Source organism: Varanus komodoensis, unplaced genomic scaffold (assembly GCF_004798865.1).
Source record: "Varanus komodoensis strain SLA01 unplaced genomic scaffold, ASM479886v1 scaffold1, whole genome shotgun sequence".
NCBI lineage: Eukaryota > Metazoa > Chordata > Lepidosauria > Squamata > Varanidae > Varanus > Varanus komodoensis.
This window is the reverse complement of record NW_025335268.1, coordinates 7689222-7713841: the sequence shown is the minus strand read 5'-3', so window position 1 is coordinate 7713841 and position 24620 is coordinate 7689222. Positions and strand designations below refer to the sequence as shown.

The 24620-nt window shown below is 42.1% G+C and overlaps 1 protein-coding gene across 1 annotated transcript in view; it reads left to right on the top strand.

The window, feature by feature from the left end:
* The window catches only part of LIN9 (lin-9 DREAM MuvB core complex component), a 35790-nt gene that overhangs the window by 8126 nt on the left and 3044 nt on the right, over window positions 1-24620 (top strand). Inside the window, exons 5-13 of the mRNA XM_044436001.1 lie at window positions 997-1130; window positions 1978-2103; window positions 5122-5279; window positions 9118-9251; window positions 14914-15033; window positions 15345-15446; window positions 18859-18939; window positions 22747-22872; window positions 24336-24518. Of these exons, the coding sequence (XP_044291936.1) occupies window positions 997-1130; window positions 1978-2103; window positions 5122-5279; window positions 9118-9251; window positions 14914-15033; window positions 15345-15446; window positions 18859-18939; window positions 22747-22872; window positions 24336-24518 (1164 nt within the window). The remainder of the gene's footprint in view (window positions 1-996; window positions 1131-1977; window positions 2104-5121; window positions 5280-9117; window positions 9252-14913; window positions 15034-15344; window positions 15447-18858; window positions 18940-22746; window positions 22873-24335; window positions 24519-24620) is intronic.

Here is a 24620-nt window from a genome sequence, read left to right as displayed (position 1 = left end):
TTCAAACAAACATAGTTCTTCAAGTTTGAACACTGTGGGGAACTATGATTTGTTTAATATCAGAAGTGAAAGCTTCTGAACTTCTATCTCTTGGACATGAAAGAGGGAGGGCACAGGGAAGTGTGTGAAGCTAAGACTCATTGTGGCTTCTTATAACTAAAACTGGTTTTATGTTAACAAAAGCTACAGTCTCCATACAGTTAGTAAAAATCCATAGATGCTATGAAATACTATTGATATGATGTACTAGTTTGATTTAATCAGTTTGGAACTTATTTTAAAAAGTTAATTATGAGTTAATTTTCACTTCCATGTGAGGTTCTCCTTAGCTGGACCAGGGTGAATGTGGCTTATACTGTAGTTGGGTGCAGGATTCAATACTGGCACTCTACCAGCTCTGGACACATCTTACTAACATAATGAAAAACCTGTACTTGCTATCACAACCTACTATCCAAAACTACCACTTCTGGAAAGGGTCAGTTCAGTGCAGCTCTCTTCTATGAGCTCAATTGACTTATTCCATGCCAGAATTGGAAGCTTTAGCTAACTGCCAGTTGGCTTAACAAACACTACTTTCCCCAGTGTGCTGGCAGTTTTTTCTGCTAGCCCAGCAGCAACATTAACTACTGCTCACAGAGTCTGTTTTAAGAGATTATTCTTACAGCTGTGATCTTTAGCATTGTTTGCATTAAATTCAAATGTTTTAAATCAAGCATTTTTAAAAGAAAGATAAGCTAACTTATAATTAATTTTTTAAAATTAAATTAAAATGTTACCATTTTGATTCTGAAAGAATTGATTTGTGTCTCTCCCATAAAGAGTATTTCTAAAGTCATTTTAAATCACAAAAGGCACAGCCCTTGTTTTAAAGCTAAATTTGCCTCAAAGTTAGCAACCCCAGTTTATATGGATTCAAATCTACTATGACAAAATTTCACTTTAAATTTAAATGTTCATGTGTTAGTAACCTCTGTTTGTGTTTTTATTTTCTAGAAGTTTACTGTAACTATGCCAACACCAGACAAAAAAGCATCACAAAAGATTGGTTTGAGGCTACGTAATTTACTCAAGCTTCCTAAAGCACACAAATGGTGTATATATGAGTGGTTCTACTCAAATATAGATAAGTATGTGATTTTCCCCCTATTACCTGAAGTAACTTACGAGAATTGAGCTATGTGTGTTTTCATATAGCAACGTCACTTCTATTTGTTTATTTAAAATCATTTTAGGCCATATTTAAATGTGGAGCGCTTTTTTGGCTCTACTCTGTGCAGTGAAGGTTACTTTTAAGAAGAATGGGGCAAAAGTAGCTTTGTCACAATATAATGTTGTTTAAATGGTTAACTTGGCAGGTAATTCGCTTGTTTTGTACAAAATGTTTTGTAATTCTGTATACATTTAAGAGAGGTATAAAAATAATTGCTATTTGCTTTCTAGTTGCTGAAAAATATTAGTAATATTGGTTCTTAATGTCATTTCACCCTAACAATCTGGGTGATAAATTACAGCATTTATCATCTTGAAGTTATTTCTAATGGCAATATGTATATTATGATTATTTTAAAATAGAACAATTATTGTAGTCAGATTTAAAAGTTAAATTGCAAATTTAACTTGCATTTAATAATTAGAATAAAGAGGAGTTCATATATGCTGTGTATAAAAAATATTTCATTTCTAATAGACTACATTGACTTCAAAACATTTTGCAGTAGTAAAATTGTAACAATTTTTGCCTCTAATTCTAACAAAGAAATTGTTGTTTTGGAACTATTAATTTTAATCCTGTATTAGTAATTGGTCATACTGCACAAATGTAGGTAGAAAAATTCAGTAATGTTCTGTGGAGAGATAAAGTACATTTAAAAGTCTAATACATGTGTAGGTATGCTTACCTGAAAATTTCATAATACCTTTTCTGAAAACACTTGAATGTATCTTATGACAGAGTATCAACTTTTTTTTTTACAGGCCACTGTTTGAAGGTGATAATGACTTCTGTGTTTGTTTAAAAGAATCTTTTCCTAACCTGAAAACAAGAAAATTAACAAGAGTGGAATGGGGGAAAATCAGACGCTTAATGGGGAAGCCACGAAGGTAAACATTAGTGTTTGGAAGAATTAGGTTACGAAACTGTACACACTTACTTGGATGTAAATCCCACTGAACTCAGAAAGGCTTACTTCTGAGCAGACATGCAATGGGTTCTGGTTTTTTGTGTGGGGTTGCTGGTGAAGGCTTTTGTTTGAAATTTTCCTCGATTATTCTTTTTTTTTTAAAGTCCCAGTTTAGATTTTAGAATACAGGGTATGTTCCACAGGTGTAATTAAAAATGAAATAATGTGACTTCTCTTTGTTATTTTTTGCACCAAATAACTAAACATAGCTCCTGTATCTCAACCTATCCCAACCTCGTGGCCTCCCGTTGTTTTTGGCTTCAACTTCAATCAGCCCCAGCCAGTGGTGTGGAGTTTTGGGAATTTTTCCTATGCAAATTAGCCTAATAGCTGATCATTAATATCCCTTTTTTAGGCAAAGCACTTGAACAGGTCATTATGATCCAATTTCAAGGTGAATTGAATTGGATCCATTGATAATGTGGGTCCATTGTAATCTGGATTCAGGTCTGATTTTGATGCTGAAACTGCTTTAGCCTCCCTAATAGCCTCCCTAAAGTTGGAAGGTGCCTTGGGGAACATCTCCTGTTAATCTTTTTGGCTGTCTGGGCAGATTTCTGTACTATTGTTCATGGAGAAATTAATGTAGGATAAGGGTATCAATAACTACTAGTCCTGAAGCTATATGCTGCCTTCAGTAGCAGAGGAATTTGTTGCTGAGGAACTTGGGTGGAAAGATGCTATTGCACTTATATCCTGCTTGCAGGATCCTGTGATCACCATGTGGACTACATGGACCATTGGGCTAATCCACTGTGGTGGTTCTTATGAATTCTTATGCATACGCTGTCTGCTTTGAGAACAAAACTGCCGTGCTTCTTTCAGCAGATCCATTCTTATTTAGAGGGCCGTTTCCAAATGATTGTGCTAGGGGACTCCTGTTTGGCCTCTTGGCATTTATACAATAGGTCTCTCAGGCTTCTGGCTGGCCCTCCATGGCTTTTACATCTGTATGAAACCACTGAGTGAGGTCATACCACAAAGTGGAGTAGAAGTGATCAATCTGCTGATGACAGCTAGCTCTTTCTCTTCTTTGCATCTGATTCAGGTGTGACAGTAGAAGTGCAAAATCAGTGATCATGTTAAGCAATGGACTGAATAAGGGAAAATAAACTGAAGTTGAAGGTGGATAGTTTGTCTGCTCATGAAGGAGATGATCAGCCTTTCTCTCCAAGCTGGGAGAATGGGCATCAAAATGACAAATGCAGTTCAGTGTAAGCAAGTGTACAATAATGCATGTTGGAGCAAAAAATCCCAAACTTCAAGCATATGCTGGTGAGATCTGAGCTAGCATTGACTGAGCAAGAAAGGGATCTTGGGGTTGTATAGGATAGCTTGGTGAAAATGCCAGCCCAGTGCGTGGCTGTTGTGAAAAAGGCAAACTCCATGCTTGGCGTAATTAGTAAAGGAATAGAAAATAGAACTGCCAAGAGCTTATTTCCCTTAATTAGCATATTGTGTTCAGTTCTGATTGATTGTCTTTCCTAAAAAATGACATGACTAAGTTGAAAAAAGTACAGAGAAGGACAATGAAAATGATCAAGGGCTGGAACAACTCCCCTATGAGGAACAGCTTCAACAACTGAGATTGTTTAGCTTAGGAAAAAGGAAAGTAAGGGAAGACATAAGAGAGGTACTCAAAATAATGCATGGTGTGGAGAAAGTGGAGTTGGAGAGATTTTTCTTCTTGTCCGATAACTCTTGAACCCAACATCATGCCATGAAGCTGATTGCTGAGAGGTTTAGGACAGATAAAAGGAAGTACTTATTCACACAGTGTAAACTATGAAATTCACTGCCAGATGAAGCGATAGCTGCCAATCTAAAAGGGGATTGGACAGATTCATGGAGGAGGAAGAGGTTATCAGTGGCTGCTAGCCTTGCGTGCCAGGTGGTACCTCCTTCACCAGAGGTGCCATGCCTGCATATACCACTTGCCGGGTAGCATGGGCAGGCAGAAATCTCGTGCCTATCCTGCTTGAGGGATCCTGCGGGCAGCTGGTTGACTACCATGTATACAGATTGCTGGACCCTGGACTAGATGGACCTTTGCTCAGATCCAGCATGGCTTCTCTTATGTTCTTATTGTTCTTATCTTCTCTTATTGCTGACTTCCTAAAAGATCAGCTTTGCCATTTGGAGAAATTCAGATCAGTAGAAGTGGTCTGGAACATCTTCAACCAGCGGAGACTGGTGTGCCTACTGGAGAGAGATAGCCTGGCCATAGCTATTCAGTTCCCTATTCCACAATAGATACTGCACAGTGCTGTGCATGGGACTACCTCTGAATGGTTCCTGGAAATAGCAGTTGGTGCAAAACACAGCTGCGAGGATATTAACTTGGGCCAGGGGCTGGGAATATGTCTCACTTGTGCTAATGAGTTCAACTAGCTTGCAGATTTTTAAAAGTGCCACTGGTTACTTTCCAAACCCTGTGTACCAAAGGAACAAATATTTCCATATTGATTTAAGTGTGGGCAGAAATAACATTCAGAGGTACCCTTCTCTGGACTTACTGCTCAGTTAATATGCATTGGGCTGAACTGTTAACAGTCAATTTGTAAACAGTCCTTATAATTAAAATCTTATGCCTGTAGTGATATTAGTTGGTTAATACTGGTCTTTCTTTGGTGGTGCATTTCTTTTTGGCATACTTGGATTTTGAGGGGGAAGATTAAGCATATTGAATGTGAATACATTAACTACCATCAATATTAAATAAAACAATTATCTCATACAGTTTTAAGTTTGGACACGATGTCTTACAGGAGACTTTCCCAGTTTGTCCACCATTGTTTCTCTATTATACTGATTTTTTCCTCCAAATGTAAAAATGTTATAAAAACAGTCTTTCAGTTTAAGGAATAAGTGATAGGATATATGAATAAATGAATACAGAGCAAAGATGTTAAAACAGGTCCATTTATTTTTTTTGCAGATGTTCTTCTGCATTCTTTGAAGAGGAAAGGTCTGCATTAAAACAGAAAAGGCAAAAAATTAGACTGCTGCAACAGCGAAAAGTGGCAGATATATCCCAATTTAAAGATCTTCCAGAAGAAATTCCATTGCCTCTAGTTATAGGAACAAAAGTCACAGGTACTTTTTCATTTTTAAATGAAACGCGTATCCCAGTGAACAAGTCACTGTGAGCCACCATTTCTTAAAAAGTTGGTTTACTGTAAGCGAGCAAGCCGGCTAGTGCATGTGGCTCAGTCACTTCCATTTGGGTCCACGTGCCAGCAGGACTCACCCAAAAAAGCCATGGACTCTCCATTCCTGGATTGTTTCATGTCTGGACTGAGAATTTTGGCTTATATTTTCCTCAGCAAGCCCTTAGTCAGCATCTAAAGGGTCACAGGATTCTTTGGTTTTTCATGGTCACTGTGCCTGTTGGCAGAAAAATTTCCTAGCTAGATTTGTTTGGCAGGACTCTCTCCCCTCCTGCCCTTGGTATATCTAAGAAAGGTTCCTGCCTTCTTCCTCAGTACTCTTCCACCCACCGTTGTGGGTGCCTCAGGGCTTTTCTCTTATTTCACTATTTGTTTTTCTGACTCATCTTTTCCCAGGGTTTGTTTGCTTCTCTAACTCACTTTCACTCTTTCCATTATATTATTCCCTTCCCCCCCCCCAAAATGGACCCTTATTCAAAGTAGAAAGAAACACCACTCTGTTGTTGATCTTTCCCACCCAGCACTTTCATTTCTTCTCCCTTCTCTTCTTTCACAGTGACACTCAAGGCACTCAGCTGTTTGCCTGTGCCCAGTGAGCATTCCTTGTGCCTCTTCTGTTTGCAGCTCATGGAGGCCTGCCCACAACATCAGGCCTTTACCAAACAGGCCTGGAAGAACTGAGCAGACAGATTTCAGGGCAAATTTTGGAGCCATGCCCTTCAGCTGTCAGCTTGGCTCAACCAGTGGCACCAAATTGCCTGTCTACCTCACGGTTCATGGGCTCATCAAACCCACCATCCACTGCAGCCTTACTTGGTGGATCAACCAGACAAACTTAGCAGAAAGGGTCAGCTTCATTCCACCAAAACCAGATATCATGGGATGATGGCCACCTTTCTCCTGGTGCTGGGGAATTCACTGTGACACCAAACATGCCATCTGGACAATCCAGGAGCAGTGCCAGCGTATCAACTATCTCCAGCTGCTGGTAGCACAGAAGGTGTTCTTTGCCTCCCAGCCCATCCTTCAGAACCATCACGTCCAGGTTGCCTCAGCTAATGCCACTGTGATATTCTGCTTAAGCAAGGCAGCAACAGATCAATAGCATTGATGCACATTTGGAACTGATGCATTGACGGGGGTAACCCTCTTACTGCCATACATGTGGCCTCCATGGAAAGTATCACAGAGGATTCCCTGAGCAGGCAGACCAAGGGGGTTCATAAGTGGGAGATGGATTTGAGGGTCCTTCTAGAAGTTTTCCAGATCTGGGGGTCTCTGGCCATCAGACTTTTCATGTCTGAGAACAATACAGTCTGCAGCAGTTTTTGATCCCGAGCCAGGAAAGCAGGTGGGCTCATTGGGAGATGTGTTCCTCCTCCAATGGAATGGGACTCTGTCTTACATGTTCTCCCATTTCCTCAGATTATCGGGGTATGTTGTAGATCAGCTAGGACAAGACTACCTGTATCATTAATCCATGGTGACTCTGGCAGCCATGGTTTGCACACCTCCACCTGTTGAACAGAATGTTCATCTAATTCCCATTGGCACCAGATATCATTTCCTGGAACTATGGGCTGATTCTTCATCCAGACATTGGGACCCAAAGCTTCATGTTTTGGAAGAGTGAGCAGTAGAACGGTTAATTGCGTGCTCCATCCCAATGCACAAGCAATCCTGGCTGTGGCACTGGGACTGTCCATGAGGAGGTTGTGTATGGCAAAATGGAATCATTTTTCTGTGTTTGTCCAGCACAACACCTTTGATCCTCTGAATGATTATGCATCAGATTCTCTAATCCTTCACCCCAGGGGCCTTAAACTGTCTTTCACTAAATATATTTGGCAGCAACCTCCTTGTTTCATCCACCAATCTAAGGTCTGTCTGTCTTCTCAAATCCGCTGGCTCATCATTTTGAGGAAAGATCTACAGAACCTTGTGCCTCATGTCCAGTCCTTCAACCCCAGCTGGAGCCTTTTGGTTGTCCTGTAGGCCCTCATGAAGTGACCCTTTGGGTCTCTGGCTACCACAAATCTTTGACTCCAGTCCTGGAAGGTAGCCTTCCTCATAGCCATCTTGTCAGCCAGACAAGCCAGTGAGCTCTGAGCATTCTGCATTGACCAGCCCTTTCTTACCTTCCACAGGGACAAGGTGGTGTGCACTCAGACCCAACATTCCTTCCAAAGACAACTTCCTCATTCCACTTCAACCAGAACATTGTTCTATTGCCTTTTGGGGGGGGGGTGCGCAGGGTGACACCCTTGAACCCAACGGAATCACCCTGCACACACTGGATGCTTGCACTTGCTTTCTACCAATCCTGAACCAAATCCTTTCATCTGTGCCAGAGATGTTTCATCTGTTATGGTGAGGAAGAAGCAAGGAACCCTTCCCAGATATACCAAAGCCTAGGAAAGGAGGAGCTCTGTCAAAATAAGTCTAGCTAGGAAACCTTCCTGACAATAGGCCCTGTGCAGGCACAGAGCCCCACATGTATGATGCACAAATGACCACTCCAAGAGCAGCAGTTACAAGTAAGCAACCTGAATTCCCATACGCAGGGCAGGAAAACATCTCCAGTTCAGGGGAATCATACTTGGATTCCCCTTCAGCCTTTGCAGTCAGCATGAAAAGAGCCATGCTGCCTGCTTCTCTGAGGTCCTAACATCAAGCTTAGGAAAGAGTGGAGGAAGTGGAGACTGGTACCTGAGGATATAATGTATCCTGGTGGTACTTCAACTTCTTTCCCTCCCCTTTCGGAACACCTTGGCTAGATGCTATCTGTGCAACTTTGCGAGGCAGGAAATACACAGGGATGAAGAGCTCTTCTCCTATAAGATACCTCTCATAAGATGAGTATAATCCTCCAAGTTCTAAGGCTTATGGACATCCTCATTGCACTGCATCCCAAAGGAGTAAGGCACTTGTATATTCCACTGGGTTAATCATCCCTAGGCAGTTTGGGTTCAAAAGTGATTCAGCTTGTCAAAAAATGCAGGACAAGCACTTGCAGGTTTTCTCAAATCTTTTGACAGGAATGTCCATACCTTAACATCAACAGCTAACCCCCATTATCCCGTTCTATGACATCCATGACCAGTGTCTTCCACAGTTTATTTAGCTGCAATACTCTGTTTATTTCCATCAGTTAACACAGTGTGATGATATCATTTCACTAATATTGGGAGCTTTCTCCCTTGCTGGTATCTAGCAGCCTCTCTTTCCACCATCTGAAATAGTTATCCAAACATTGTCCAGTATTCGAGAACACTAACTTTGTGGTGAAATGCCTGTCATTCTGCATTTTGTAGATCAGTGTATGCATGTTTACAGTGAGATTTTTGTGTTGTGCAATGGTCCATAAGCAAGAGATTGTCATCCTGATATCTACTATTTCCTTTAAAAAGCACAGGCTTATGATTTTTATAGCTTTTGAGGTAAACAGTGCCTAGTGAAATCTCAGTAGCTAGAGATGGCAATCTGTGGCTGTAGAGTTGAGTTCACTGGCCTACATCCTTGGCCTGTTCCATTATATTTGAAATGTAAACAATGATCAAATATATAAAACTAAAATTTACTTAATATGCATAACCATACCAGTCAAAGAATTCAGCTTTTCTTGGCATGAAATCATTTGCAGGGGGTAGGGTAGAACTTTGATTTTCTTCATTACATAGCAGCATTATTGTCTGCAATATCTTGGAAAGATGTATAATATATTTTCCTCTAATTAAGATTGTAATATTTATTATTTATCCTAGCACGGTTACGTGGTGCCCATGATGGACTCTTCACTGGGCAGATAGATGCCGTTGACACTCTTAATGCTACATACAGAGTAACTTTTGAGAGGACAGGACTTGGAACACACACAATCCCAGATTATGAAGTCCTTGTAAGGATTGTTTATTCATTTTAAGTGTCTAAGCATGCACATCCTTTTCTGCTAAAATAATAACTTTGATATCCTTAATACTAAACAATTTAGGAATAAAATAAATGTTGTACTATTGTCAACTTTATTTATACAGTAAAATCCCTGTATTTGCTGTTTCTGTTTCTGCAGTTTCACTTGACCACAGTCTAAAAAAATTAAATATATGAGGCCCTCCACATTTGGAGGGGTAAGGGGCATAGAACACTTGAGTAGTGCAAAAACCATGGATATCTCTACATGTCCCCCCAACCCTTAACTCTTAATACTGTTGACCATATGTGTACTGGATTGCTTCTCATCCTCCCTCCTTCAGACCTTGATCTGATCCAGCAGGGCTCTTCTTCTTCATTTATTACTTTCTTATATTCTTATTTTCCACTTTCCTTTCATTCGACAGTGCCTCCTCTTTGCAGAAGGACTTCCCTCTCCAGATAGGCAGGACAAGAAAGCATGTTTTGGAGGCTGACCCTCCCCTTTTGCTTCCCCTCTCTCTGGTAATGCTTTGGAGGCCCTCCCTCTCTCTCCTCCACTTCTCTCTATGGTAATGCCAATTTTCCACAGTAGGCCACAAAACTAAATGGCAAACTTGACTTTTGCAGGTTTAACTTTTGCAGATTTGATTTTTTGTGAGTTTGGGAAATTTTGTGGAGTTTTGTGGCCAACTGTGGAAAATCATCATCACCATAGAAAGAAAATAAAAGCAGCGGAGCAGCAGAGGCTGGGAGAGAGTGCAGAGACTGGGGCCAGGGAACTGGCGAAGGCAAGGTAGGAGCTGGGGGGGGGGGGGGGGGGGAGGGGGGGAGGGGAAGGGAGGCGGGGCCAGAGAACCCCAGGAGGAAGCAGGGGGCGGGGCCAATGGCCTCTGAGGCTTATAAAGCCGCACTCAGGCTCTGCAAGATCTTTTGGCTCTTAGCAGAGCAGTGGAGCAGCAGAGGCTGGGAGAGCGTGCAGAGGTTGGGCAGGAAACTGAGGAAGGCAAGGTAGGAGCTGGGCAGAGGAGGTGGGGGACAGGAGCAGTGGAGAGGAAGGGAGGCAGGACCAGAGAGGCCCAGGAGCTGGACAAAGGAGTGGGGGGGGGGCAGGAGCAGCAGAGAGGAAGGGAGGTGGGGCCAGGGAGGCTCAGGAGCTGGGCAGAGGAGTGGTGAGGGGGAGCAGTGGAGAGGGAGCCGAGGCCCAGGAGGAAGCAGGGGGCTTTTATGTATTTTTGCTTGGACTGGCTGTGAGTTGTTTTTTCTAAACTAAAACCTCAGTATTCAGGTTTTATTGCAGTGTTGACACTTTACAATAAATAAATGGGTTTTGGGTTGTAGTTTGGGCACTCAGTCTCTTAAATGGTCGCAATCACTGGAGTAGAGCATCTTGTTCCCTCCACAGGTCACCAGCCACTTCTGGTGATCCGCATGGGGATGAACAACACAGCCAGGCACAGGGTGGTTGGGATCACCAGGGACTTCGAGGCCTTGGGAAAGAAATTCAGGGGCCTAAGGGCCCACGTGGCCTTTTCCTCAATCTTACCAGTCTGGGGATTTGGGCCAACCACAGAAAGGAGTGTTGCCCATGTGAACGACTTGATCAGGGCATGGTGCCAGAAGGAACATTTCAGTTTCCTCAACCACAGCACCCATTTTCTTGCCAATGGACTGCTGGCAAGGGACAGGTTGCACCTCAGGAGGATGGGGAACAAGTCCTTTAGAAATGCTTCAGCAAGCTTCGTCTAGAAGACTTTAAACTGAGCCAGGGGTGGGTGGGCTCAGGCCCCCCAGAAACTAGTCATGATTGGACAAGTGAGGGGAGAGGATCAGGGTTATGGGACCAGGGTGTTAGAGGTACTGCAGGTGCTGGCAGGACTCCTATGAAAAGAGGGCCAGTATCAGGGAAGATGGGAGGAAGGAGGAGGCCGAGAATCCCAAAGAAAGGAAGCTGTGGGAAGGAGTTGAGATGCATGTACACCTAGCATTGGTAGTAGGAGCCTGGGTATTAAGCAGGAAGAGCTTGAAGCTCTCCTGGGAATAGGAGGGTATGGCCTGGTGGGGATCACGGAAACTTGGTGGGATGAAAGGCATGTCTGGAATGTCAACATTGAGGGGTATCACCTATTTAGAAAGGACAGGAAGGGAAAGGTGAGGGGACGTAGCTTTATGTGTCAGGGATGCAATGAGATAGAATGTGGCACAGATGGGGATCTTGTACATGCAGTCTGGGTGAAACTAAGGGGTTTTGACATGGAGGGACCTAACAGTGGGGGTATGTTATCGCCATCCAGGTCAACCTGAGACCCTGGATGATATCCTGACAGATCAGATTCAAAGGATATCTCAGGGGAGGGACACGCTATTTATGGGAGATTTCAGTCTCCCGGATATTAGTTGGGAGACTCACTCAGCGGCGACAACCAGGTCACATCACTTCCTAGACCAGGGGTCTCAAACTCAACTTACCTGAGGGCTGCTGGAAGTAGAGTCTGGGTGAGGCTGGGCCGCATCAAGTATTCCACCACCGCGGTGGTGGCAGGCCGCTCATCCCGCGCTGCTCCTGGAGGCCGGCCCGGGCTCTGCCGGCGCTTTGAAGGCCGCAGAGCCCCTTCCCCGTGCCCCGCCTGTCCCAGCAATTGGCCCGTGGGCTGTGAGTTTGAGACCCCTGTCCTAGACCATGGGTCCTCAAACTACGACCCAGGGGCTGGATCCAGCCCACCATGCCCATTTATCCCGCCATGCCCATTTGGACCCGCTGTGCACACACCCATGCCCACTCTCCTCCCCTCTCTGTGTGGGCCCACCCACACCTCAACTCGCTTTGCCTTGCCGCACGCCCCTTCCTCACCTCAGCGCGGCACCCACATGCACCTCCGGTACCACCTTTCCAGCCCGCACCCAGCACCGGCAGCTTTCAACTGGCCCCCTGGTGAAAAAGTTTGAGGACCCCTGTCCTAGACGTTATAGAGGGAGGGTTTTTCACGCAGAGGGTCTGCGATGTGATGAAGGGGGGGAATATCCATGACTTGGTCTTGACCAACAGGGAGAAGCTGATAGATGGGGTGCAGATTAGGGGAGGTCTGGATGCGAGTGATCACTCTATCCTTTGCTTTGAGATCAGGGGAATGGTGACATGCAGCAGGTCAAGTACTAGAAGCTGGGACTTCAAGATGGCCAACTTTGGCCAATTGAAGGCCAGACTGGGGAAAGTTTCCTGGGATAGGTTACTGGAAGGCAAGGGAGTTCAGGAGGGGTGAATGGCACTCAAAAGGCAGGTTTTGGAGGCACAAGCCTTGACGATACCTCTAGTAAGGTGAGGAGGCAAAGGAGAGTGCCACCATGGATGTAAAAGGAGGTGGTTAAAGGGATTAGACTCAAGAGGAACTTCCAGAGGAAATGGGCACTGGGGCAAATAGACAGAAGGGTATACTGGGAGGAGGAGGCCCATTGCAGAAAGATTCTGGAGCAACAAAAGATTCTGGAGGGCTTCTATCAACATCTGAACAGCAAGAGGAAGGGGAGACAGGCAGTGGGACCACTTAATAAGGAGAAAGGGGATTCATTGAGTGATGTGAGGGAGCAGGCACAGATGCTAAATGACTATCTTGCCTCTGTGTTCTCCTCAAAGCTGGATGGGGGAGATTTGCATGGGGGATCAGATGAGGCTGGGGGCTTAGGGGCACAGATTAGAGTCACCCCCCTCCCCCCAGAATTTGAGGTGTTCCTCAGGGCACTGGACATTACAAAAGTACCAGGCCCTGACATGTTACACCCAAGAGTACTTCAGGAGTTGGGGGACCTCTTGCACCCACTTGCCTCCATGTTTGAGGCCTTGTGAAGAATGGGTGAGATTTCAGAAGACGAGGGTGGCATCAGTGGTCCCAATTTTTGAAAAGGGTAGTAGAAGGGACATGAGGAATTACAGACCAGTTAGCCTTATGTGCATTGTAGGAAAGACAATGGAAAGGCTCATAATAGTGAGAGTTCTAGTAACCCTAGATAGAGAAAGGAGGTTGGGTGCCACGCAACACAGCTTCCGCAAAAACAGGTCCTGCCAGACAAACCTTGTGGAATTCTATGACAGAGGGGACGTGGTGGATGTGGTTTACCTGGATTTCAGCAAGGCCTTTGGCAAAGTGCCGCATGATATCCTGGTTGAGAAATTGAGGAGTTTTGGGATAGACCAATGCACTGTCCGATGGATTAGGGCATGACTGACCAACTGAATGCAGAGAGTAACCATTAGTGGGGAATCATCAGGATATGGTGGCCAGTGACTAGGGGGGTCCCCCAGGGCTCTGTCCTGCTACCGATCCTGTTCAATCTTTTCATCAACGACATGGAAGAAGGGGTGACCAGTCTGCTGATCAAATTCACAGACAATACTAAAATGGGCAGTAGCCACAACCGAGGAGCAGGTACTTTGGATCCAGAAGGATTTGGACAGACTATGGAAGCTGGCAGGGGACAACAGGATGGCGTTCAGTGTGGATAAGTGCAAGGTCTTGCACTTGGGGCACAGGAATGGATGTCATAAATAAAGGTTAGGGGACAAGTGGCTGGAGAGCAGCACTTGTGAAAGGGACCTCGGGGTACTGGTTGGCTGCAGGCTAAACATGAGTCAGCAATGTGATGCGGTGGTCAAGAGGTTGATTGACCCCTTGATTGCATAGCCAGAAGTGTGGCTTCTAGATCGAGAGAGGTATTACTGCCATTCTATACGACTCTGGTGTGCCTGCAACTAGAGTATTGTGTACAGTTCTGGGCTCCACATTACAGGAAGGATATAGCCAGGTTAGAGTCAGTGCAGCGTAGGGCCACAAGGATGGTGGCCAGATTGCAGGGAAAGCTGTATGAGGTGAGACTGAAGGAACTGGGTCTTTTCAGCCTGGAGAAGAGGAGATTTTGAGGGGATCTGTTGGCAACATACAGGTATGTGAGGGGGTGTCACACGGAGGTGGGTAGAGACCTGTTCTCCCCTGCAGAGGAAGGCAGGACGCGCTCCAACGAAGCCGAGCTCAAGGAACCAAGGTTCAATTTGGATGCCAGGAAGCACTTCCTGACTGTTAGGACCCCTAGGGTACGGAATGGGCTTCCACAGGAGGTGGTTGAAGCCCCATCGGTGAGGGTGTTCAAGGATAGGCTAGACATGCACATGGTAGGCATGTCATGAGTGGAGCTGGCTGGAGCCAGGGGTCAGACTAAATGGCCCAGGAGGCCCTTTACGACTCGCTCAGTTTCTCTGTTTCTGTTTCTAAAGGATGCAAAAGGGGAAAAAGGGAGGCCTCCAAAGCATGCTCTCTTGCTCCACCTATCCAGAGGGGGAAATTTCTCTGCCATTTCCTTGGTGCAAAGAGGAAAAACTGGTGAGTTCAGGGGAAGGGGTAGAGATATTTGTGGTTTTTTCTGCTTTCACAGGGATTTTGTACCCCCATCCCCTACAAATGTGGAGGACCAACAGTATGGTGTTCACCATTATCTGTGATTACAGGTATTTGCTGGGGGACTTGGAACCTATTTTCCGTGGATTCGGGAAGCCTACTGTACTTCTAAAATATTATTTTCTCTATCGAAATACCACAAAAAATTGTTAATTCTCTTAATTGTAATGAATGATAATTAACCTTTTTTCCCCTTTGTGACCTAAGAGTAACGAACCTCATGAAACCATGCCAATTGCTGCCTTTGGACAAAAACAGCGACCTTCTAGATTCTTTATGACTCCTCCTCGGTTACATTATACACCTTCTCTCCAGTCACCAATTACAGTAAGTGACATGAAGCAGCAGTACACCTTCTCTCCAGCAACTCATTTAGTAATTTGTTCTATTTTAAAGGATTTGAATCAAATGAAACTAGCAATTCAATATATTCTAAAGTTTAAAGGTACAATCCTATACAAATTTAGACAAGACAAAAGGCCTTTAACTCCCAGCATGCCCCAGCCAGGTGGCTGCAGCATGCGGGGAACTGTAGTCTTTTTTTCCTGTCTAAACACAGACAGGAGTATACCCTTTAACTTGAGGTTAAAGCTTTTTAAGGAATACATTGTTAAATGCAATATTTTTTTCATATATAGGAAAGTGATCCTTTACTAGGACAGTCTTCTTGGAAAAACAAAATTTCAGGCTCTGATAGTGAGACATTAGGTGGCTTTCCAGTAGAATTCCTTATTCAAGTGGTGAGTATCCAGTCTTTTTCTTTTAATTTTTACCTGTATTGATTTCAAAATCACTACAGTTAAATACTTTAAGTGCTCTTCGTTTACATATGGCTGTCAAATATTCAAAATGTTTTTATAATAATTCAAATATCTTGTTTGGATGCATCAAAAGTCTAAATTTCTGCTTATAAAAATTATTCATTTTCCCTTTGTACACTATTAATATATCAATGCTTGAGAGAATGGAATTATTCTTCTTGCCAGTAATATAGAAACATGTACAAAATGGAAACATATTATGTTCTCTCACCTTTTCAGGATTATACCACATAGTATCCTGTTGAAATAGTATTTCAATTTCAATTCATGTTAGTCTTGACTTGGTATTAGAATAACTAAAACTATGGGATGGTCCAGACATGACACCAGTCCATGGTTTAGCATTATGCATCTAAACCTTAAGCTTTTCATTATGCTTCTTTTACCCTTTGCTGGCTCCCCTCTCTTCATTTGAGGCAAACCATAGTGAGCTATTCCATCTGGTCTGATAAATTAAGATTTGTGCTTGTTCTACAAATTAGGTTTAGAATTTCCAGTCTGATTTGTAGGCAAGCATAAACTTTATCCAGGTCAGCCAAACAGCCAACTATAGTTTGCTTCAAACCAGAAAAAGTGGGAGAAGATTGGTACATGCAAGAGAAGAAGAAAGGGGTGGATATTTTGTGGTGGCATCTGTAAACTTGAGCAGCTAGATAATTCATTGTACTGGTAGCAGGGCTGCTGACGAGGAAGAAGCTAAAAACTGTGCATAGGTGTAAGAATTGGTCCTACTGTTTGTTTTTCCCCACCCTGCCCCATGCAATATTAGTGCTTCTCCCAGTTGCTCTGCCCATTATTTCTCCATTATTGCCCATTCTTCTGTATTCCAAGACAAGTGAGCGGGGGTGGGGGGGCAGATTGGGCTGTGCATTTTCCCTAGTGCAGCCCAGCTTCCCACATACCAAAGCGAGAAGCAGTTGTTCCTCTGATCTTTGATGCCTTGTATCATAGAATTTAGAGACACTCCAGGTTAATACTTGCATGTTGTTGGATAACATGCATCCCGTGCCTGTTAAAAGGGCCAAGCATACTCTGAATTCAGTGAGATAAGCAAACGAAGAGGAGGACATGGCTTCTTCATCATAACATACACTATTAGAAAAAACAGGTGCTGAATTATAAAGTTTTTATTTCCCAAATGAGACTGCTGGAATATTTGCTCATGTTTCAAAACTCCCTTCTTGTTTCTCAGAAGACCTGTTTCAGTAGTATAACCCGTTTTTCTAGTTCTATATAAAGTGGAAAAATAGATTTAGGGGAAATAGGCCTAAGGGGCAAAAAAAAAAAAAAAAAACCCTCCTCAAAACAACCCAATAAGGAATAAGCAGAAAAGAATATGAGAAAACAATACTTTGGTATTGCCAGAAAAAGCAGTTGCTCCTCTCAGTGCCAGCTGTGTTCCTGGCTTCATAGCTGCTGGTGCTATTCCACAACACCTGAGCACAACCCAGCACCATTCAGCCTATGCCAGGGAGAGTGGCCACTATTACCAGCATGAGCTGAGAGAGGCTACCCTGCATCCTTGCCGTTATCTTCATTCTGAACTACTGATCTTTTCAGTGCAGGAGAGTCCCACTGACCTGCTTTTCCACTGTTATTTCCATCTCAGATTTGAGGTATTCACAAAGCAAGATTTGTAATGATAATGATTCATTTCTACACTGCTCCATAACCAGAGCTGTCTGAGTAGCCTACAACCATGAATAAAAACAAAACAATGAAATGCTGTACAAATACAAAATCAAAGCAGCATTTAAACAAATGTAAAACAGCTAAAACATACAGTAAATATGATCTTATAAAAAGCAAAATACCTGGGCTGGGTAATTCCCTCAAGCTGCTGGTACATAGCTAAGTAAATCATTAAAGGCCTCAGCTGAAAGGGCCATCTTAACCTGGCAGCAGAAAGATGACAAAGTTAGCCTTAGGCAGGCCATTGTGAGGAGGCTGTTCCATACATTAGGGACCATCACAGAGAAAGCCTCCCTCTTGTTGCCACTCTTCAAGTCTCTCTTGGAGTTTGCACTTGGAGGAAGAACCCAGGGCTTGAGCGTAGTTCTGAGAATATTGCAGTTTGGAGAGATGCTTCAACATGTGTTGTAGGCCCAAGCTGTGTGATCCTGTATAGGCTAAAGCCAACACGTTGAATTGTGCCTGGAAGCAGCCTATACAGGCATCCAGTGCAAGTGGGCCAGAATCTGGCTGTTGCGTTCTGCATGAGCTGCAGCTTCTGAACCATCTTCAAAGGCAGATCCACATAAAGTGCCTTGCAGTAATCTAATTTAGAGTTTACTAGTGCGTAAACCAATCTACTGTCTAGACTCTAGACCATAGCTGGGCCACCATCCCTAGGCTGGTAGAAGGAACTTCAAGCCACTGAGACCACCTGAGCCTCAACTGACAAAGATGGATCAAGGAGAACCCCTGAGCTGCAAACCTTCTCCTTTAGAGGGAGTGCAAACCCATCTAAAACAGCTTGAACACCCTCCATCCAGTCAAAGGAAGCACCCACCAAGAGCATCTCAATCTTGTCTGGTTTAAGCTTCAGTTCATTAGCCCTCTTCTGGTCCATTGTTGCAACCAAACACCAGTTTAGCACATCCACAGCCTCACCTGCTGGAGATGAAAATGAGAAATAGAGCTGCATGTTATCAGCATATTGATGGCAACACACTCCAAAACTCCAGATGATCCCACTCAGTGGTTTCATGTAAATGTTAAATAGCACGGGGGACAGAACAAACCCCTGAGGTGCCGCATGATGGAGAAACCACAGGGCTGAACAATATTCCCCAAGCACCACCTGACCAAAATGGCACTTTTCTCATCTTTGGGTTTTAGGGCATGGACTGAAAAGGTGGTAATTTAAAAAAGATGGTGCTTGATATCTCTGTCATAATTATGGTGCAATTCTATACAGGTTTACTTAGAAAAATCCTACCTGGGAAATGCTTGGAGTTGTAAGATATTTTCTGCCTAAAAACGTGTAAGAATGCACCTTTAATATATCAAAAGTCTTCCCACTTTTCAGTCGAGATGGCTGACATGGAGCCATAGATACTGTATGCCATGAGCAAGGATGCTGTACTGGGATGGCAGGGCTGTTCCATAGACCACAAGTCCATTTACTCTGATTTTGTGTAGACAGTTTTATAGACCTGAACTTTCGTTTCTTCAAGGCTGCCAAGTCCTTTGAAAGCATTACTGGAATAGCAGAAATGTATACATCATCTCAGTGACCTGTTTTCTACAAATGCTAACTTTCCTTGCCTACAGTGTATTTTATAATCAATTAAAATAATTCTGGAATATTTTCTTTGCTTTTCTTCAGACCAGATTGTCAAAAATTCTTATGATTAAGAAGGAACACATCAAGCAATTAAGGGAGATGAATACAGAAGCAGAAAAATTGGTAAATGAATACTCTTGTTTCACATGCAGTGAGTAAAGTAATAGTAAGGTGTAAATGACAGAGCAAAATAAATGCTCATTTGTGGCTTAGGTAATGATTCTGTACATCACTTGTTCCAATATGATAGCCACCAGGTGAACTAATGCCAATGGGCATGCCTGCTGGGAATAATAGGAGTTGTAATCTAACACATCATGTCCTTACCTGACAAGCTGCACCTAGTAAAAATCCTTTTTCTACATATCTATTAAAGCTACATGAGATGTGTCCTCTTTTTCTATATGACTACCTACTTACAAATCAAATCTATGTCTGCTCAAGTATTAAGATACATTCAGCTAGTTTGCATGACACAATTGTCCACCATGGTTTAATTTTTCCATGGGAGCTGTCATATCAGGTTGGGTGCCATTTTTGCATGGCACCTGTGGATTTCTGGCTTGTTGTGTCATGTGAACCCTGGACAAAGTACCTGCTCAATAGTTAGACAATTCTCAAATAGACGCCTAAAACAAGCCATGGGTCATAAGTCAAGGCAAGTTGGGAGCCAAGGGGCACCATGCAGAAATAGCATCTGATATAATGTGACAGCCCTGCCAGTAAATTAAGCCATGAGGTTATTCAGTTCACTGAAGCTTACAAGTACGCATGTATAGGATTGCAGGCTAAATCATATTTGGCCTTAACCAGTGCTTTTTTTTGTAAGCAAAAAGGTGCCGGAACTCACACCTTGTTAATCTCATATATATATATATATTCAGTTCTTAACATAAATTTAATTTATTGTATATAAGGCAAATGTTCATAGTAAATTCCAAAGTTTTGTCCTATTCTCGTCCGACAAATCTCGACTCCTTTCCCTGCTGTTAGTATCTATGGCTGAATGTCGTCCTCTGAGTAACCACAGATCAATGATGTACCTTGAAGGATCGAAAAGTCTCAGAGGTGGTCCGACAAGTTTGATGAACAAAAGTGCTGAAATTGTCTTAGTCTTCAACGAAGCTTTTGTTGGGGTGGCAATTAGACTCATCTGCGAAAACTCGCATTCACATTCACTTGAAGAAATGGGAATAATATTCAGAGTCTGGATCAAATGCAACAGTTTTTCTGGATATGTCTTTTCAAGAATGTATCCACGGAATCCACGAATCCTTTCTCTTTCATTTAGTTGCAGTTTGATTGACAAGTTTCTAATTTCCACTTCTCCAAATGTTAGCTGAGTATTAACATCTTCAGGCCAATGTTTTTGATTGAGTACCCGAGACCAATACGCCAACTCATGGTCTTTGCTATCAAGCAATCTTTTTTCAATTGACTCTTTCAATTTTGTATAAAATGTACTTGGGTCAACGGGAGGATCCTTTCTTGAATCTTTTTCATGAAGTAAAACTCCACGAATGTGAAGATCATATACAGCAGCAACAGTGCATTTATAATAGGGCCCAAAGTTCTGTCTTCTTTCTTCAAAAACTTGTACCAGTATTTTTATTTTCTTATTTGCCTTGTACACGTCCATGTTGAAGTCCTGTAGGTCCAGACTTAATTCTGATAATTCTTGGAGAGCCTCACACATCAATCCTAGGTCCAATAAACATTCTGTAGATGTGATTTTTCTTTTCAAGCCATCATAAGTGCATTTATCATTTTTATCTCTTGTAGGATCATGCATTGCTTCTTCAAAATGAAACACAAGGGGTTCAAAATTATTCCACATAGCCAAAACTGTACACAAACTAGATGACACCCATCGGGTACTTAAAATTCTTCCAATTCTTCCAATTTTCAGCAGCTCAACCCCAGTAATTCTGCACATAAATGCCACTCTCTAATATTCTTTGCCGAAGCATGGTATATGACATAAAGTTTATCAGTAGATGATTTGAATCTATTTATATCTGAAGTTTCCTTGACAGCATCACCTACTGATAATTCTAGTCTATGATTAGCACTATGCCAAACTATAATAGAAGGAAAACGTTCTGATAGCAATTTTTTCACTCCACTTTTACACCCTAACATCACAGCAGTGCCGTCACATGCCAGAGAAACCAAATATTTTTTTTAAATCTGTCATCCCATAAGAGTGAAGACATTGGAGTAAGGATTCAAATACTCCTTCAGCTGTTACTTTTTCAAGTTCTACCAAGTCCAAAAACAAATTTTTCGGTGAATTCATTCCAGCACCTTCGATACAGCATCAAACATATACTATGAAGGTAGTTTTTTTGCTTATTGTGTTTGATTCATCAATTATCAATGAAATTTTATTATTGGATTGAACAATTTCTTTAACCACAAAAGAAATTTAACAGTTTCTTTCTTCCTCATTTCTTCACTTGTATAATTAACAATGTTAATATACACATTTGTAGAATGAAGAACACGACCCATTTCAACTCCGTTCAGTTCTTGCAGATCAATTTCAGTTTCAAAATGATGGAATGATTGATTTTCCTTTGCTACTTTACATGCAGTTCAAAAAAATTTTGCAGTTATTATTTTTTCATGAGATAATGATGTTAAAAAAACATTCTCAAGAGTCATTTTTTCGCTTTCAGCAACTATTTTAAATGCTGCTTTATGTCAGCAGATTCTCTGTGATCAAAATTCTTTTTTCGAAGTGAACTCAACTGTTGCTTCCTATCATTGCCAGAATAGGTTATCTCATTGTTGGTTCATTCTTTGGAAATTTTCATTCCCATTTTCGTTTCAACTCCAAGAGTTCCAACTTTTCTACAAGGTGTACAGCCAAGTTTCATTTTGCAAACACAGAGCCATTCATTTTTCAAGCAAAAATCATTTTTTTGATCATAGGTCCAGCAGTAAGGCCAGTCATTTGTAGTTTGGCTTTGCTTCTTAAGATCAGATTCAGAAATATCAACAGGTGTCGTTATTTTTGTGTGCTTTGTCATTGTATCTGTTAATATTCTGGCCTTTTTATTAGCAGGACTGGTGGTTGAGAAGTTTTTTTTTTCATTTTTAAATTTGGGGTTACACTTTTATACTAAAAATTTAAAAAAGATTTTCTATTCACCAGTGTTTTGTTAAAATAAAGAAATTATTTACCTTTCGCACGTAATCACTGTACACACTCCCACACACGTCAGTTGTGTAATGAAACATAACGGTTGCCACCCTCAGTAAGTACTCAGCATGTGACCACATGGCCAATCACAAGCCGAGGAGCGCCACAAGCCAAGCAGTGCCATCACAACCAGCGCAGACGAAGTACGCATGCATCAGACTCGACACACAAGCAGCCTGCATGCACCGTTTTAATGATTTTGCTGCCAACCTGCTACGTTTGACAGGGCAATTCAAATCCAAGTGAACCAAACATCAAATTTTCAAAAGTTACTTTTAAAACGTGGAAAATCCGTCGAAAAAAGGTGCCGGAACTCCGTTCCAGTGCGTTCTATGACAAAAAAAGCACTGGCCTTAACCATGGATATAATTCTGACTGACATAGAGAGAAGAAAGAAACAGTTAAAATGTTTAAATATATGGTCAGAGATCATATGTGTTGACAATTTGAATTTATTTGCATCAATGGATTAAGAGGATCATAACATTCACCGTTGACCAGATAATCTTGAAGATTTTAAGTATATTTGCATGTTTTGAGGGGGGAGTGGCTAGCTAAGGCAACACATATTTTGGAGAAGTGTTAGTAAACAAAATACAATGTGACGTTATTTGAGAAAACAAAAACCCTACTTTAGTGTACTTCACTGTACACTAAATTGTTGCTACAATAAGCAAATATTGTCTTGTAAATTTATTTAGTTTTCCTTGTCTTTTATACAGAAATCCTATTCTATGCCTATTGGCATTGAATTCCAGAGAAGATACGCAACTATTGTTTTAGATCTTGAACAGCTGAATAAGGATCTAAACAAAGTTTTGCATAAAGTTCAACAGTATTGTTATGAGGTAAAATATTACTACTCCATTTTTATATTTTCGAATAAGAAGGGCTACAGTTGTAGCGGAGTCTGGTTAGGGTTTCTCCAGAGCCCTTTTCTAAAAGTCCAGCTTTCATTGAAATAAAAATATCTACCTCATTTAATCATGGAGATATAAAGGGGAGATGTACAAGCTATAGTCTAACCAGTGGTCCTTGTGGGAGGAAAAGCTGGAACTGGTTATTCTCCTTAATCACTTTAACCCTTAGCAGGACATAAGAGAATAAGATCCACACCTTTTTCTATAACCTTCTGTCTTGTCCTTTTATTTCTTGTACAGTGCCTGTCTTCTATAATATCAGCAGTGACAAGTGTGAACAATGGGCAGAAAATTGAGCCCTACTTGATTTTTGAGTTGCTTTCTAATTGCAGTGGAGAATTGGGCCATGAGGAAGTTTGGGCCATGAGGAGGCCAAAAGGAGAAAAAAATAGTGTCCTGTTCTTAATAATTCATTGGCAGGCACTTTGCTGCAACATGTCCATGAAGGGAGATGTGCCCCTGAGCAGATGCAGATTTTATTTTGCTCATCAGTGAATTACTACTGTCAAGCTCCTGCTTTTGCAATGTGTAGACTTGGGGTGGGGGGTGGGAGTAAGGTGTTTTGTTTTGTTTTTTTGGTCAGGAGTATTTGGAAACTTGGAAGGGAGCTTTTCCCCCCTCTGCTTACCCAGTCCCCCTCTTTTTTGCCCCCAAGCCTTCACCTCTCTGTTACCTCTTCCAACATCTGCAATTAAGGATAAAGTCCTGAAAAAATAAAGTTTAGGCAGGCTTCTAGCCCAGCCAACTCTATATGAGCTTTCTATTTAAAGGGATTTCTTAAATTTAAGGTATGTTAGAAATTACAACTTACTTTTGCTGTCTGAAATGATGCAGATGATTCCATCACTTCAACACTTTACAGTCTCATTCTGCTGTGTATTTAAGACTGTTGCTGCTACTCCAATAAGGTTACATATTTATGCTTCAGAGGAAAAAGGCAGTTAGTCAGATCAAGCTGCTTTAAATAGGCTTGTAAAGTGCAGCCCAGGCCCAATTTATATGGGGATCTGGGGAGGGAGATATTTAGCTCAAGCCACTTTATTTTTCATCTGTAATCTTCGTGTGGGTGGGGGACTTTAAAGGGAGAAACAATATTCATTGAAATTTATGGAGAAACTTTTTTCTTTTTGAATTCCCCAAATAATAGGGTGGTATTTCAGGCTGAATGGGAAGGAGCTTAAATAGCCCTCTCTAGAAATGCAATAAATCAGGCCTGCACCTGCTTACACTAAAGTAAACAAACCAAGTAATGCATACCTCTACTTTTTTTATTAGCATAACATTTAGTTTGGCCCTAAATGAATGATCAGTCTTGAAACATGGGCTTAGATGAATATTTGGACACCTAGTATTGAAACTCTAATGCAGTTTATATTACTTTTCTGTTCCAGCTTGCCCCAGATCAGGGTCTTCAGCCTGCAGACCATCCCACAGATCTGAGAAGAAGATGTGAAGAAGAAGCTCAGGAGATTGTTAGACAGTCAAATACTTCAACAACAGGGCAGCCCTGTGTTCAAAATGAAAACCTGACAGATTTGATTGCTAGACTTACAGCAATATTACTACAGATTAAGGTAAGTGGTACAGAGAGAATAAATGCACATACTCCACGAAGCTCAGTCTCTGCTGGGGAACAGGAAAGCTGATGAGGCTCACATTCTTCCTTATCAGAAGCA